Consider the following 16,549-nt stretch of genomic DNA (forward strand, 5'->3'; position numbering starts at 1 on the left):
TGACATAGATTTGACAGTCGATTTCGTAATTTCCCGTGTAGTTAATTGAACGCGCGTTATTTCGAATTACAAAGAATGTTGTCCTTCTATCGGTTGTACGTTATCAATGAACGAGTTTGTAATGAAAAAAATAAAATAAAATAAAAATAGTATTTTCATTAGCGTCGTATGTTAAGAAAGATAAAATGTTATTCATGGAAACATTGCCAAAAGATATCAATGATCACGTTATTTATTTATGTATTTATTTCCAAAATAATTATGCTAATTAAAATTATGTGTTACAAAATTTCTCAATAAGAGGATTTGTTTCAATCTTTGATATATACAATTCAAAACTTCGAGTTAGTGATACGTGTTTCATTGTATATCGAACTTTATTTCTTATTAACGAATGGTGCTCGACAAGGGTTTTACGCCGCAGCAGTGTTTTGTTCAAAGAAATGGAATTGTCGGATGATGGGAGAGACATTAAAAACTTTGAAGATGCACGAATTAATGTAAACGAAGATTGTCGAATCTGTTTACAAAAGTCTAACGAAACATGTCAACTGTTTCCAAACAACAAAGGTTTTTCTCAGAAACTAATGGCAATTGCTGGTGTGCAGGTTAGAATCGTTGCATCGTTAATTTAAATATGTTGATCTATTCTAAAATTACCTTCGTTTATTTTTACTTTTATACATCTTTTTTGTAAATTTCAAAAAGAGGTTAAAATTTAAAGTTTTATATGAAATCATTAGACAGTTAAATTTAAACCGCTAATATATAGATAAGGTCTTTTAATTCTATCTTTTCTTTATTTGATGTGTGTTTGTTTGTGTGCGTCCTTTCGTAAATGAGTACGAGGCTTGTGTGTACTCAATTAAAATTGTATTACTTTATTTATATTTTTACAGTTATTAAATCCATAAGAGATTGATTAGTTTTTAATTTAAAATGATGGAACAATAAAATATTTATACCAGAATAATGTATTCTTTAAGTCTTATGTATTTATTGTTTTACATTGAAGACATTAATTCCTTTTTAAATATATTTTACGTGTATATAATACATATATAGAAGATTAAAGCAACTTTGGGCAGGTAGAAGACAAATTAGTTATATACATTGAATCGAGAAAAAGTTTCTTCTTATTTTGACACACAAATGAAACAAGTTTTTTTTCATATTTTCAATAAAGTCTTTTTCAAATGGTTTAAAATTATTTTGTAGTCGATGTTTAGTTCATTACCGATATCATGACTGTTTATGTCCCGGTCTTGCTCAAATTTTTTCATTATTTCATCGACTTTTCCAATGATTCGTCGATCAAAGAAAGATGCATCTTTAACATTTAAATTTCCAGATTTAAAACGCTTGAACTAGTTTTATGCCACACATACAGATACTGCATCATGTTCTTAAACATTACACATTTTATTACCAGTTTATTACCACTTAGAAAATACGAAAAAACTTTTTCCTTAATCTAATATATTTAAAATCATTGTTTATTTGTTAAATATAATTACTTTATTTATTACAGGTAGAAGAAGGAGATGGATTGCCATCGGTAATATGTTTCGATTGTTCTCAACTTCTTGACATATCCTACAACTTTCGAAGTCAAATACAAAAGACAGATACAAAATTACGTGAAATATTGAAACTCGGATCATGTACAGCAAAAGATATTGAAAATGAATTGAAAGTAGAAGATCATTTTTCTAATATCATAGCAGATGCAATATTACAAAGAAAAGTTACAAATAATATTGGCAATGATAATAAAGATGGTGAGGATGATGATAATGGTAATAGAGAGTGCAGTAGTAATATCCATGAGCCATCTATACAAATTGATGTACAAAGTTTTCCTAATGATCAACATGATTTCGCCTCCGAAATAATTAATGATAATATAGATTCCAATGACAAGTGCAATTCAATAATTGAACTAGAAAATAAACAAGAAGAACCATACAAAGTTGTAGAAAACATAAAATTACCTCAAAGTTGTGAAACCATTACAAATAAAATAAATAGTGTAACATGTCATTCGTCTAATTTAATAACAGAAACAGAATGTATTAAAGAAGACTTTTCTCGTGAAAATAATATATCAGAAAGTAATAATTCCATCGACCAAAGCATTGTAAGACAAGAACAAATATTCAAACTTGAAATAAAAAATGAGTTAGAAAAGTTAAACTATAATACACTTATAGAAAGTTCATCCAAAATTATTAATATTCAAGAAGAAGGAAAACCTATCTATAATTGTAGTGATGATGAGGAAAAACCTTTAATTAGTAGAACTACAAGACAGAAATGTTCGCAATGCATTAAATCATTTACTACACGTTTAGCTTTACAAAGACACATGACAGTACATAAACATAAAGCAGAAGTACGTTATGTTTGTTACATATGTGATAAACAATTTTCAAATATTACTAAATTAAAGAATCACATTAATAGTAGACATCATGTACGTTTTAATAATAAGAAAAGAGAGAAAGAAAATAGTGACAATAAAGATGTACATTTCAAAGCAGAGGATCTTGATAATAATTGTAATAATTCTATGGATAATACTAAAACTGAAAAAAAAAATTGTAAATTTATATGTAAAGTTTGTTCTAAGCAATTTACATATCAAAAATCTTTTTTGACACATGCTAAAAGTCATCCAGAATACAATCCTGAAGATTTAAATGATTTTTCTAGTGAAACTGGAACCCAATTGAATGAAATCAAAAATAAATCCGTACTAAAACAAAATGAATCAGACGATGGAAATAATGACGACATTGATGATATTGATAACGACGATGACAATGATAATGATAATTTACCAATGGAAAGTCCTCAGTGTACACAATGTGGAAAATTATTTGCAACCAAAAGAAATCTTAAAAGGCATATTTCTACTCACAGTGGTTTGAAATACAATTGTTCGACTTGTGGAAAAGTTTTTTCAAGAATAGATAAATTAAAAGACCACGAACAATCAAAGCATAAGGATGAAATATTTGGAAACTCTGAAGAAGAGAATGAAGATGACACAGATAATGAAAATAAAGTTAATGATGGTTCTAATGAACGAAAGAAGGTAATATCAAAAGTAAATTATTCCTGTGAAAGTTAATTACAATATTTATATGGTTAATAATAAGAAATATAAGCAGATCTCTTTACATAATTATCTCATTGAAATTAATTTGATACCTAATTGTTTACAGGGTAGGCATAATAGACCACATAAATGTGCTCTCTGTCCAAAAGCATTTGCTCAACAGCAATCTTTAGCTAATCATATAGAAAGACATAAACGTACTAAAGATAGTCAAAAGCGATTTTTGTGCGAAGTTTGTAGCAAATGTTTTGCTCAAAGTGGTTCACTGGTTGCTCATATGCGTACTCATACTGGCATTAAACCATATGTATGTAATATCTGCAGTAGAGCTTTCACTAAAAGCACATATCTGCAATTACATTCAAGGACTCATAGCGGAGAAAAGCCTTACATTTGTCAATATTGTAGTAGAGCATTTGCACGTGCCAATACTTTAGCCAGGCATATAACGATGCACACGGGAGAAGCTAAATATCACTGCCAGATTTGTACTAAGTCTTTCAGACGATTAACTTCTTTAAATGAACACACATACACGCATACTGGCCAAAGACCATATGCATGTAAAATATGTACAAAAAGATACAACAATGCAGGTTCTTTGTATGCGCATACAAAGAAATGTAAAGCTCAGCAATTGTCTAATTCTACAACAACTTTTACTCTTTCAATGGATAATTCATTGCCACAAAGTGGTGGACCCACATCACAGGTTTTAATCTATTCTCAAAGAAAATTATTAGAGGATGCTACTGTTGGTCAAATAACACCAACTCCGCAATACATGATTGCTAATGTACATAATCAAAAAGCCTTATCTACAAATATTATGCAACCATTTACGGTTGAGGATCCAAATGTATGTACAGTCAATTCTAAACAGTTAAAAAATTCCTATTATTCTATATATCCAAATGTATAAGATACTCTGCTGAGGTATACTTAGTAAAAATTGTATAATTATATATCAATCTAATGAATCATCTATTTTTAAGATGTGAATAAAAATTAAAGTCTGATTGTAGAACATTAGAATGCAGCAGTATTTGACAAAAGAAACGAAGACTTATTAAAGTGTTAAGAAATTAAGTTTATCGACTAGATCAAATAAAATAAACTTTCGTAAACGTCTTTAAATAAGATTCAAGTTTTAAAATATTAATAGAAATTCAGGTTTACGTACCCAGTCATAATAAAATGAAATAAATCTTTCTAACATTTTCAAAATGTGGTATATTGAATTTTGGAGAATTTCAGCTTGCGTACACCGCAAATTTTAAATCATCCGTGCTTACATCGATACTTTAAATTACATGTTATAAAGTAACAACATAGTTCAACCATAAGCAGAATTCCTTTTAGCATTACATATGGTTTTTCTATATTTTTTTTTTCTTCCTGTAGGTACATAGATACACATACAAATACACATAAGCATAAATACAAATAGACAATTTTTAATTTTAAACTTATTAAAAAAGGCTTATTATTAAAATAAATTATTTATTTAAATGTATATTTTTTTGATTCACGTATTCATAAATAAAACATGTTTATTGGAGATTAGAAAATATTAGAACTTTCTCGAATGAGGAATGTTTTATTTTTTAGTACTTTTAACAGGCCCAATGATATTAGTTACTATTTATTTTCATTGAATTCATGAAATGTAGCCTTAAAATAGAACGAATACGACAAAATTGTAGTAGCTTCAGGAAATATTTTGGAACGCCATCTTGCCTCCTAACTGCTAAATTATTATTCAGTGAATGCGCTTGTCATAAAAGTGGATTGTGTTATTTTCTTCTCTATTTGAGTTGTAATTCTGTCATTGCGTTAAATTTTAAGTAATCAAAAAGGTGAGGGAATGCGAACACTGAAATAAAAAAAAAATAGTTCGTTTTGCAAGTTAATAAGAAAATTTTGTGCTTGCTCACGCACGAATGACAAAGGCTGTGGTATATCATGGAACGTAGAGTTCGTTCTTTGATGCAGTCTATTCTAATCTGTTCTAAATCTTTCATTTAACAATAATGATAGACTATAAGTCCTCGTAAAGAAGCTAATCATTTTCTTTATGAGGCATCATTTTTGTTGTTGTTATATATTAGATATCAGTATTCGTTTGAAATGTAATTTTGTTATTCGGAAAAAATCAGAAACATTCGGGGAGTAAATCTGGCATCTCATAAATCATCTAGTAAATTCGAATAGAGACAAGAAATAAATCGTGTTTCAGTCTACAATCATGCACGAATAATAGTGTATAGCAGACTATTGTGCGCGAACGATGGCGTTTTTTCTTGAAGAAGTACGCATAGAGGATTGTTTCCTGTTTGTATGACGTTTGCTGCTTTCATAAGTCTATTGGATCAACACTAATTACGGTAGTAGCAGCCGAACGAAGTATTTAAACACGCGAGTGACACTTTCTAGTGACAGGTTGTAAAGAGAAGAACCCTTTTTTTTTTTTATTTGATACTAAATACGTTGAACGTTAATATTTCAGGTATAGCATGATAACCTTCAAATGTAGGTAAACGTAAAAATTGCTTAAGGAAAAATACATATATAACTATTTAATTCTATTACGAATACTACAATCTTTTTTGGCTATTTTGTATTGATTTTGAGTATTTTATTATATCATTCATTTGTTTTTCAATTCGTGACACATTCTATCATTATTTCGAATTATTTATTTCTTTTTATTCACTCTATAAAACAACAATCAATACTTACATGGTTCGATATTTATAATACTGTTAGTTTAATCGTGAAACCTTGCATTAGATCTCAACTCTAGTCCAATGTAATTTTATATTTTTTTCCAAGAGTTATACACACATAACTTCATTCTTAAACAAATTTAAGTTTAACAAATATATACATGCATTTATTTAGTAAAATACTTTTATTAAAGCTTATATTAAAAAAGAATATCTATTTAATAAACACCTAAAAATAGTTTTGAGGTCCAGTTTTTTATACTTAACGATGATAAAAATATTTCTCAACTGACTTAACTGCAACAAAATAAATTTATATTATGTTCTATTAAATGTAATGTTAATAAAATTATATTTTAGGCATTTTCTACAATATAATTTTTTATTGCATGTATTAAAAAAAACATAATTTTTCAATAATCTTTTATTACATATATATATATATATATATATATATATGATGATAATATTCATTCACGAGGTAGTTTAAAAGATAAGATAAGATGGAAACAACTGTAACTCATAATTGATAACAAATTTGTCTTATTTCAGAAAGGGAGCAGTTTTATAACGGAACAGTCTAATTTAATTATCCTATCAATGTAAGTAAATTTTTAATTACAAAAATAATAGTTTGAATGTAAGTTAGTTAGCTTCTTCGTAATAAAAACAGGGGCTGGTGATATACTGATTTATTTTCTATCTCTACTAAATATACAATCTATCAAGGAATTAAGTAAGTTTTCATGCTGTTAACATAAGTTGAAAAGCTTTCGTATTGGTAAACAGTTTATAAAATTAAATGTTATTACGCGTATAATTGAAATTTGAATATTTTTACAAAATTTATATATGCTTATATTTGTCATTTGTAATATATTTATAAATTGGTCTATCTAAATATATAATTTTACCTAAAATTCTGACTGCGTGAATAACATGATATAACTTATACGATTGCTATAACATTAATTAAATTATATCGTTGACAATCGTGGCAATATAATTTAGATTGTATGTCTTAAAAATTACTAGAACAAAATTAATCATTTTTATAATAAGCGGTATACAATACTACATTTGCATAATCGCTTCAAATGTTATTCCAAATATTTAACATTTATTGAAAACTACAATATGTGTATATATCTATATATATACAATTTCTTGTAAATTTATTGTTATGCAAAAGAAAATTTTTAATTATTCTTTTGTTGATCAGTAGAGATAGCAAAAATGGTCCTGTTTGATTATTTTTAAATGTATTCTATTTATTTTATTATAATGAGAGAAATATTTACTCATGTTAGAGTATTGTTATAGCATGTGTCATATTTTATTATAATATATTAAGCATTTTTTAAAAATATTTTTCCTATATTTATTTAATTATACTATAGTATTATAGTGGAGAGATTATGTATGTAGTACAAACAAATTTATCTGACCAGTTGATACGTATTTCTATTGAATGTAGATGATATATTTTATATAAAATAAAGCCAGAATGTATATACTTGCAGCTATAATTTACACTTAATATATTAATAAACATAGGATATGTGTGGTGCCTATTTAAAATTTGCAAAATTTAATGCTAATAGGAATAAGTAATATAAAATGCTGTTTCTTAATTAGAAACTAAATTCTTCTTTATTTGTATATTATTTCTTTTTTCTAATGCTTTTTTCAGGAAATGCACGATCATAAAGTATATTTGTTCAATATATATATTTCTCATTATTATACTTATTTTTATTTATGATGTTCAGTATAATGGAGTAGGAGACATTTAATTTTATCTGCAATATTTATTTGCATAATAATTATTTCTTATTTAAAATCAAAGATACGAATATATTATTACTTCTTCAAGTGTTTAAATATGGAATAACATTGGATTGCTTGTGAAATACAATTTATGTATTAAATAATGTCATATTTATTTACGAAGTCATCTGATAGTTTAGGGTTTTATTCTGATTTGGAGAATATTGGGAGTTTTCTATATTTCTGGACAAGACGTAGTTTCATCAACACCAGCGGCGAAACTTGACATGCCAACAATGGCTATGCAAAAGGTAAATTTTTGAAACAGTTTTAATCATTGATTTAACAAGTGTTCGCACTTTAACAATCAGTGCAATATGAATTTAAATAATTAGTAAGAATATATCTGAGATATTTTTAGCTTATTATAAATGCCCATATGAATAATAAACAATGATATTTATACTTTATTAGTTAAAGGTATTCTTACAAGGTATTGTGATCTGTTTTTTAATGTCCAGTATATAATTTTGATGTTATATGATAAATAATAAGAGTAGATAATTAATTTATAAATTATGCAAGTTACTATTGCATTGAATATTATTTCTATGTAAAAGGATTATAATAATACTGATCTAGTTACTAATTATTAAGTTTTTCGAATGAAAGCTGTTTAATAAGGCATTATTTAAAAAATATTGTATGACAATTACTATATTTATACGACACATACATTTTAGTTTTATTTGTTAGGTTTTTGTATTATTTCGTATCTGATATAGAAAGTATTTTGTTAAACTATTTTAAGCTTATTATATTTAAAAATCTCCTAAAATTTATTTAATTTGCCTATCTTACTCCTAACTGAACTAAATTGTTATAGAAATATGTTGAACAAATGTAACTTCTATTGTATAATATTATGTAGGTGGTAATGCTTTATATAACCTTAATTTTGTAAGGTATAAATATTTTAATTAATTTTAAGCTTAATTTTTCTTTATTTACCAGCATGACTTTTATATATAACAAATGTCCATATTTATTATCAACAGTTTTATATCTTTTAACAAATTGTTTGTGCATATTTAATATAATCACAGCCTTCTTTATTTTACAAAATATATGTATATACATGTATAATTCGCATAACTCTCTCTCTTGTATATACATATATAATAATATTTTTATATTTCATAGATTATATTTTTATTTTATTTATATTAAATTGTTTTTTAATTATATTTCTACATAAATTTGTATCTAGATTTACAGACATATAACTACCACTTACTTACAAATTCATGAAGATGTAATAATAAGTATAGGCTATTCGAAAAATCATAAATTTTATTATTAATTAGTAAGCAATAATACTAATTTTTAGATGAGAAGACAAGGCCAGGATGTCATGCAAATGAACTTAGCTGGTATTAGGCGAGATATTGTAAATCTTGCTCATAATTATAGCAGTGCACAGGTAATTTGTTGCTTTTATCTTACTTTTCTTAATATTTAATAGTTAATGTTATATCATGTCAACAGATTAATTGATATCAATATGGGTCGTGTTATTTACTTTACAGAAAGCCGTAAGAAAAGCTACCAGTAATGATCCTTGGGGTCCAAGCAGTACTCTTATGGCAGAAATAGCTGATTTGACATATAATGTTGTGGCCTTTACTGAAATTATGCAAATGTTATGGAAAAGACTTAATGACCATGGTAAAAATTGGAGACATGTTTACAAAGCTTTGGTACTTTTAGAGTACCTTATAAAAACTGGTACAGAAAAAGTTGCACAACAATGTAAGGAAAATATTTTTGCCATTCAAACGTTGAAAGGTAATCATACAAAAAAAAACAATTATTATATAGTTATTTAGTTCAACTTTATTAATTTTGTTTTTATATTTGAATAATTGATAATTTTATATATTTTCTTAAAAGATTTCCAACATATGGAAGGACATAAAGATCAAGGTATTAATGTGCGAGAGAAAGCAAAACAGTTGGTGGCCTTATTAAAAGATGATGAAAGATTAAAAAATGAAAGAGCTAGAGCATTGAAGGCCAAAGAGAGATTTGCTCAAACAGTTAGTGGTTTTGGAAGTGATGGTTTAGATACAATGTCACCTGTAAGCAGCGATGTAAGTTTCACTTAAATTTAAATTATTATGATTTTACAATGATAAATAAATAAATAAACAAATAAATGTATAATAATATATTGTTTCAGTTTCAAGATTGGGAGCCTTGCAATTTGACCGAATCAGCATCACGACGTAAGGGGAAATTTGTATTAGTCATAAATTATATTTTGGATTCAATTTTGTTGAATTTAAAGTTAATTTTATTAAAGAAGTTTTCAAAGGATCGTTATAGATATTTTTCTTCTTTATTAAATTTCATAAAAGATAAAAAATTTATTAAATTCTATACATATCTATATAACAAAATTTGGATATCTCTAAAATAGCTGAATTAGAAGCAGCTAGACCGCAAACAGTGGGTGAAGAAGAACTACAACTGCAGCTAGCACTTGCTATGTCAAGAGAAGAAGCAGAACAAGAGGAACAACGACGGCGAAGTGATGACGTTCGACTACAATTAGCACTAAGTCAAAGCCAGCAGGATTTCAAGTATGTGTAAATAATTTATTAAATGTTTATGTTGTATATATGAAAAAGAAAATATTTTATAAAATAACATTCGTCATTTTTAGAGCACCACAAACTGAAAAGCAAAGTCATATGCTTGATTTGCTAGATGTAAATCTAGGTGAAGCAAGTGGCTCTTCTGCGCAGAATGATCCTTGGAGTATTCCAGTTACAGCTCCACCTCCAAGACCTCAGGTATTTCATTATATTATACATACTATAGTACTATAAAGCACTATTCATTTATTTAAAAAGAAAAGTGATATTTATTAAAGTTAAGTTTCCCAGATAAGTTTGTTTTTTTCAGTTGAATTATGTTTGATTGTGGTATAGAACCAAGTAATTGCTTCCTATATCATAAAAATTTTATGTATATAGTTTACTTATTATTTAAATACATTAACTTGAGTTCACGTTATATATGTATATATCTTTATTGCATGGTAATGCAAATCACTTAATTTTTGCATGTTGCACATCAGTCCTTGGATTTGTCTCAATTTCGTAAATGTAAGGTACGTTTTACGAAAATAAATAGACTGATGTAGTAGATTTTAATACATAAAAAAAAATAAAAAAAATAAATAAAAGAATAAAAAAAAAAGATTATTATTTGTTTTCATTTGATTTTATAGACTCAAAATGATCCTTGGAGTATACCAACAACAAGCAATAATTCACCTGCAATAGATCCATGGGCTCCTGTCACATCTCAAAAGCAGGGTAAGTTTTTGATAATATATTGATTTTTATTTTATATTTATATTATTGATTAGCTATTATGATTATTCATTTTAGCTGTTGTTAACGATCCATGGAAAGCACCTGCTCCATCTCCATCAGCAGTAGTTACTCCTCGTTCGGCAGATCCTTGGTCACCAGCACCAATTGCCAATGAACCTGAGGCATCTAAAATTGAAGTAATACTTCATTACTTTTTAATTATCATAGAAAACAGTATTATTTTATTAAATAACTATAAAATGATATTTAGGTTCGCCAAGATAAAATATTATCTTCATCTCCAACCTTCAATAATCCAACTTTAACACAAAATATTGGTTTTACGGCGCAATCACCACAAAACATCGGTTTTAATTTACCAAATCCCGCAAATGCTGCCTTCGGTACTATGAGCAACGGCTTTAAGGATCCTGGCTCTACTTTTAGCAATTTTCCTTCTCAAACGCATGGTAGTTCGGCTACAAGTCCATTGAGCGAGCTTGATGAATTTGATGTAATCAGTCAGAGGAACAAACTTGGAGGTGGTTCACAAGCTACAAACAATGGTAATTATATAATTATATTATTGACATTGTAAATAATGTTCACATTTTTGTAATGTATGACATATATTTCAGGGACTACATTATCTTCAGATCCATTTGATTTAAGTGGTATAGGTGAATCTTTACCTCAGAGCACTGGTGCAATTAAAAAGACGCCACAATCGTTTCTTGGTGAAAATTCTGCTCTTGTAAACTTGGATAATCTTGTCAGCACTTCTACAATTAAAACAGTTACTCCAACACCAACAGGTAATACCATATTTAAACAATGTGAATAATAATTCACGAACGTGTTCCTTTAAAATTATTCCTAATATTGCTTTTATTATAATGCATACACAAATATCCTTTCAGGTAATTGAAATCATGAAAAATTAATATTTTACTTCATAACACATTCTATGTCTGCAAAATAGCATTTCATTGGAACTAAATTCGTGAGTATTAACAAACTGACGAATGATCGCACGAGTGCATGATTCAAGTTTGTTATCATGTTAATATGAGTTTACTATGTTTGCATTTTTATGATTTATACAATTTTGTAGATAAAAACTTTTGCGAATTTCAATTTCCTTGGGTTTTTAAGAATTCAATTTATTTTGTAATCGAACAATAATCGATGATTTTTTTGCATGCATTTTTTATGAAACCAATGTTTTATTTATCATGTAATACTAATTTATATTAGCAGACTTGAAAGTGTTATAAATATTAATTTATACTACAAAGCACACATTGATAATATTTAAAATTATTAATAAAAAGCTAATATGTAATGCTTCAAATTCTATACTTATCAATCTTAATTCTGTAGTAAATGTTAGTATCATAGGAATCTATCATATTTTATTTGTATTAATATCTTATATTTTCATCTAATATGATCTAATTACAGTGCCCATATCATATTCAGCGAATCCATTTGCGACAACAGCAGCATCATCTCATGCTCCAACTAACCAGATTCGACAGGACCCTTGGGCTGTAAATACTAATGCTAAAGCTAATCCATTTTTATCGTAGCCTGATGAAAATTATTGAAAAGTTAGCTGAAACCGCTATTACTACAGCGAATATAATAGTATTTGAGATTTTATTAGTAACCCTGTACGGTATAAGTTTAAATTTAGAGTAAATTATGATTTGAGTTGCAGATGCAGAATATAGAAGGAGCGAGTAATAAAAACAATTTTATTGTTAATAATTAAAGCTATTATCATGTTATCAAAATGTTTTAAGTAAAAAAACTAATTATTGAAAATTTTTTTATTATTACTGTTTATATTTATTCATAATGCTTTCCATAGCATTTCGTATAACTAACTAACTTAGTTATAAATGATTTTATTGCAGTTATATCATTTGATATACTATTTCACAAAATATTTTGAGTCTTAGGAAAAACAAAATATAACATTTTAGCTTGAAACGCTTAAAAGCTCCCAAGGTAACAACTAGATTTTATACATACTCTTTTCATATATAGAATATTTTTTAAGTATGAATCCATTCTCAGACAAAGATTACTCACCGATATATTCTTTCGGTAAAGATGTAAAATAATAATGATATCGAGATCATTTCATTTATTTTGTATTTATATACGTGTTTTCTATAGTAAATGAGATCGTGAGACTGTAATCGTAATTTGCAAAAATAGATTATATCGAACAGGGTTCAGTTTAAGCCAGTCTTGAATGTTATATGGATTATGATCTACAAAATTCATATTATGGCTTGCTTTTTAGCAATAAGAAAAATCAAGAATACAAATAGTGCCTGTGTTAAAAAGATGTGTGCGCATTTGTTGTTAAATATGATCAGCCGTGTGCTAATAATTTTGTACAATGTCTAATACTTTACACAGTACATGTTACAAATAATTGAATGATCATCATGTTCTGTAATCTTGGTAATATAAATCGGTTTTTATATTTTCCAACTTTATACACCTTAATTATTGACTAAATATACACGTAAAATATACTGTTTATGATTTTAATATGATGATAATGGCATACATCTGTTTTGTGCAAAGTAGTTTTACAAAAATTAAAATTAATCACTGCTATTAAAAGTAAAACGTTTCAGCAACCAGTTGCAGATGATGATTAAATTGTCAGGCAATTTTATAACTGCAAGAATTTGCAAATTTGTTAAGATGAGAGTATATATATTTATTCATTTATTTGTCTTACGATGTGATGCAATTTGCGTTTTCTTATGTATTAAAATATTTACTGTTGTACCTTAATTCATGTAAAACAAATTATAAATATGTTATGCTATACCGTTCCACGATCAAATTTTTTTTCTTAAAAGCTCTATATTAATATTATCATTAATATTAATGTGAAAGTTTTTTTTAATACTTAATCTCATATGTTTTTGCAGAAGAATTTGCTGAGTTGCATTAAAAATATTATTTATTTTTCTTATAATAATTTAGTTGCGTCACAGTAATATATAGTGAATTCAATATTGTTATTTAATTTTAATAAGAGATTAAATGTGAAAATGTTCTTATTAATATCTGTATATAGTTATAGATTGTTTTTCTCTTGTATGATATTAATTGAATATTAATTCAATATACTTTTAAAGATGGCATTCCTCCTTTGTGTGAACTTGGCATTTCTTTTTCAAAAACTACAATAAGACATATTCGGATTTTTACACAAAGATACATATTTTTATTAAAACTGTATATTACAAATTGGCAAAGTATACTAATTAAAAAATTACATTATAAGTGACTTATTTTAAATAAGTCAGAAATACTTGCATGTTGCACAGACTTCTGACTGTTAATTAAATAATATTGTGCTATTCAATATTAAGTAAGTCAATAATTTTTAATAGTCCCGTGCAGTTTTAAACAAATTTGCTTGTACCATAGAATTTGTATATTTAATATATATTTTTTCAGAAGTTCGCTAGAAAAGATGAAGTATTTGGAAAATGCTCTAAAAATTATTTGTTGGAATAAAAAATAAAGAATACGATTCTTTTTATACAATATTCAATGTTTTGTATTGAATAGGCTTGCTTTGATTATTACATTTATATATATATCTATTTTATATAGTAATAAGATAATTTACATTTCTTCATATATTTATGATGAAATTTATAATATTTGATATGAAAAGTATTTATGTTTCAGTCTTGCTATATCAAACAATTCGAATATAACTTCATTTTTTATGCGAACACTGGATTACTTTTCAGTTTTAGAGCTACTGTAAGTTCAAATAACTTCAAAGAAAACTTATTAAAAAAATATATATTATATATTTTTTAGTAGATTATTATATTATTAATACTATAAAATGAATAAATGTAAAAATTTTTAAGTTTTCTCAATAAATATATAATTTCAACATTTTTTCCTATTTTCTTCACAAAAAATTTCTATTCAATTTTTAATAAGAACTTCATATTTGCATGTCAATTTAATTTAACAATAATGTTATATATTTAAAAAGTATTAAATAAAACAAAAACAATACATGCAATATCATAATACTTCAGGTAACTTTTATAAATTCATTATAAGTATTATTTTTTTTATAAACAATTTATATATGAAATCAATGAACAGATGTAATTCTGTTTGATATTGCACAATTAAAATATTTTAAAGAGAAGCTTCCACAGAAGAATTTGTTATTGGTGGCAGAAAATGAGATTTTACTTGGCTATGTAATTGTGCTACTTCAGGATCTTCTCGTTCTAATTTTCTAATTAATTGAGCAAATTGTACAGTACCTATATACAAGAATATGATAAATAATATATTTATATATTATCTATTATTAGTCAAAATATTTTTGACAACAAACCTTCTCGTCCTTCTAAAAATCCATAATTTTTAATAACGTCCATTTGTATTTGAACTACAATTGGAAAAACAAACTGCATCATTTTTAACATTTCATTGCCAGAATTCTCTTTTACTTCTGCAATTTTTTGAATATTTTGTGGCGCATTTAAAGCTGCTAAAATATCAGTCAACGCAGCTGCAATAAAAAATAAACAAATAAAATATTAAAATATTTGTATTATTAAAATTAGTTATAATATTTAAATACCTTTAGCAGTTTCTACTGTGAAATCAGGTATACTTGTCATCATGAAAAATTAACAAATATGTTTCATATATTCTATACTTCCTAAATAAACATTTACAATTCACTGTATAAATAATAGCAAAGAAGTAAATATCCTTGCAAACTGTTTTCCAAGAAAATAGGCTACTAACACGTACAACTTTGATGCACTTCTGTATTTTTTGGTACAGGTAATGTGAAAAATTATCTACAGTCGGCAACATTGTTCAATTTGATAATATGGACATATTAACGACCTCTATATTCAAATTTTTACATTCATTTTAACAATTTTTTCGAAATTAAAAAATCTGTAAAATATTATGCTATATTTTTTTCATTTAATTGTTCAGTTCTTTTCTTATTCTTTGTCATTCCTAAATATTAAGGTAAATCAATATTTTAAAAACAAAAATGTAATATTAACAATTTAGAAGAGAGATTTAATTATAATTTATTGATTCGAGTATAAATTTTTTAAATTTACACTTCTTTTTCTTCTTTTATTCTTCAAAAGATTATCTGTATTTTTAAATTAAAATGTTCATTGATTTTGTATACTTTATAAATCGATACAAAATAATATATATGCGAGTAATATTATATTATAGTGTATATATAATATAAAGATCACTTACCGATAAATATTCCGCAAAATACATGTGTATGTGTGTTGATCCTGTAGTCTTTTCGTACAAACATAAGTAAAACAAGAATTGCATTTATATTGAATTTAATTGAAGATAATAGATATCTAAAAATGATATATATTTTTGTTATTTATTGGTATTCTATATGATTTATGCATATATAAAAAATATATATATATAATATAGATGCACATACTATGCTAGTTAAT

General features: G+C 26.1%; 3 protein-coding genes across 15 annotated transcripts; 2 read left to right on the forward strand and 1 right to left on the reverse strand.

The window, feature by feature from the left end:
* The first annotated feature begins 145 nt into the window (after nt 1–145).
* Nucleotides 146–4,564, forward strand: LOC106793142 (zinc finger protein 600-like). The gene is made up of 3 exons (XM_014759825.1): nt 146–608; nt 1,532–3,100; nt 3,231–4,564. The coding sequence occupies exons 1-3, from the start codon at nt 444–446 to the stop codon at nt 4,044–4,046; spliced, it is 2,550 nt and encodes an 849-aa protein (XP_014615311.1). The 5' UTR covers nt 146–443; the 3' UTR covers nt 4,047–4,564.
* A 274-nt stretch (nt 4,565–4,838) lies between these two features.
* On the forward strand, nt 4,839–13,342 carry LOC106793134 (epsin-2). Of its 13 annotated transcripts, XM_014759807.1 has the most exons (16): nt 4,840–4,983; nt 6,406–6,455; nt 7,819–7,934; nt 9,014–9,106; nt 9,213–9,471; nt 9,577–9,776; nt 9,866–9,911; nt 10,106–10,268; nt 10,352–10,481; nt 10,769–10,801; nt 10,922–11,009; nt 11,085–11,206; nt 11,281–11,575; nt 11,648–11,824; nt 11,992–12,012; nt 12,474–13,342. In XM_014759807.1, the coding sequence occupies exons 3-15, from the start codon at nt 7,911–7,913 to the stop codon at nt 12,006–12,008; spliced, it is 1,647 nt and encodes a 548-aa protein (XP_014615293.1). In that variant the 5' UTR covers nt 4,840–4,983; nt 6,406–6,455; nt 7,819–7,910; the 3' UTR covers nt 12,009–12,012; nt 12,474–13,342. The 13 variants fall into 13 exon arrangements, with proteins under 13 accessions (XP_014615294.1, XP_014615287.1, XP_014615293.1 ...); XM_014759808.1 differs by lacking the exon at nt 12,474–13,342 and having other exon boundaries at nt 4,839–4,983; nt 11,930–12,012; XM_014759795.1 differs by lacking the exon at nt 11,992–12,012.
* A 1,585-nt stretch (nt 13,343–14,927) lies between these two features.
* Nucleotides 14,928–15,902, reverse strand: LOC106793075 (protein C10). The gene is made up of 3 exons (XM_014759687.1): nt 15,673–15,902; nt 15,424–15,600; nt 14,928–15,349 (listed from the first exon to the last, which is right to left on the reverse strand). The coding sequence occupies exons 1-3, from the start codon at nt 15,713–15,715 to the stop codon at nt 15,219–15,221; spliced, it is 351 nt and encodes a 116-aa protein (XP_014615173.1). The 5' UTR covers nt 15,716–15,902; the 3' UTR covers nt 14,928–15,218.
* Between the last annotated feature and the right edge of the window lie 647 nt (nt 15,903–16,549).

This window comes from Polistes canadensis, unplaced genomic scaffold (genome assembly GCF_001313835.1).
Source record: "Polistes canadensis isolate GaletaPanama2010 unplaced genomic scaffold, ASM131383v1 scaffold_11, whole genome shotgun sequence".
NCBI classification, from domain to species: Eukaryota; Metazoa; Arthropoda; class Insecta; order Hymenoptera; family Vespidae; genus Polistes; species Polistes canadensis.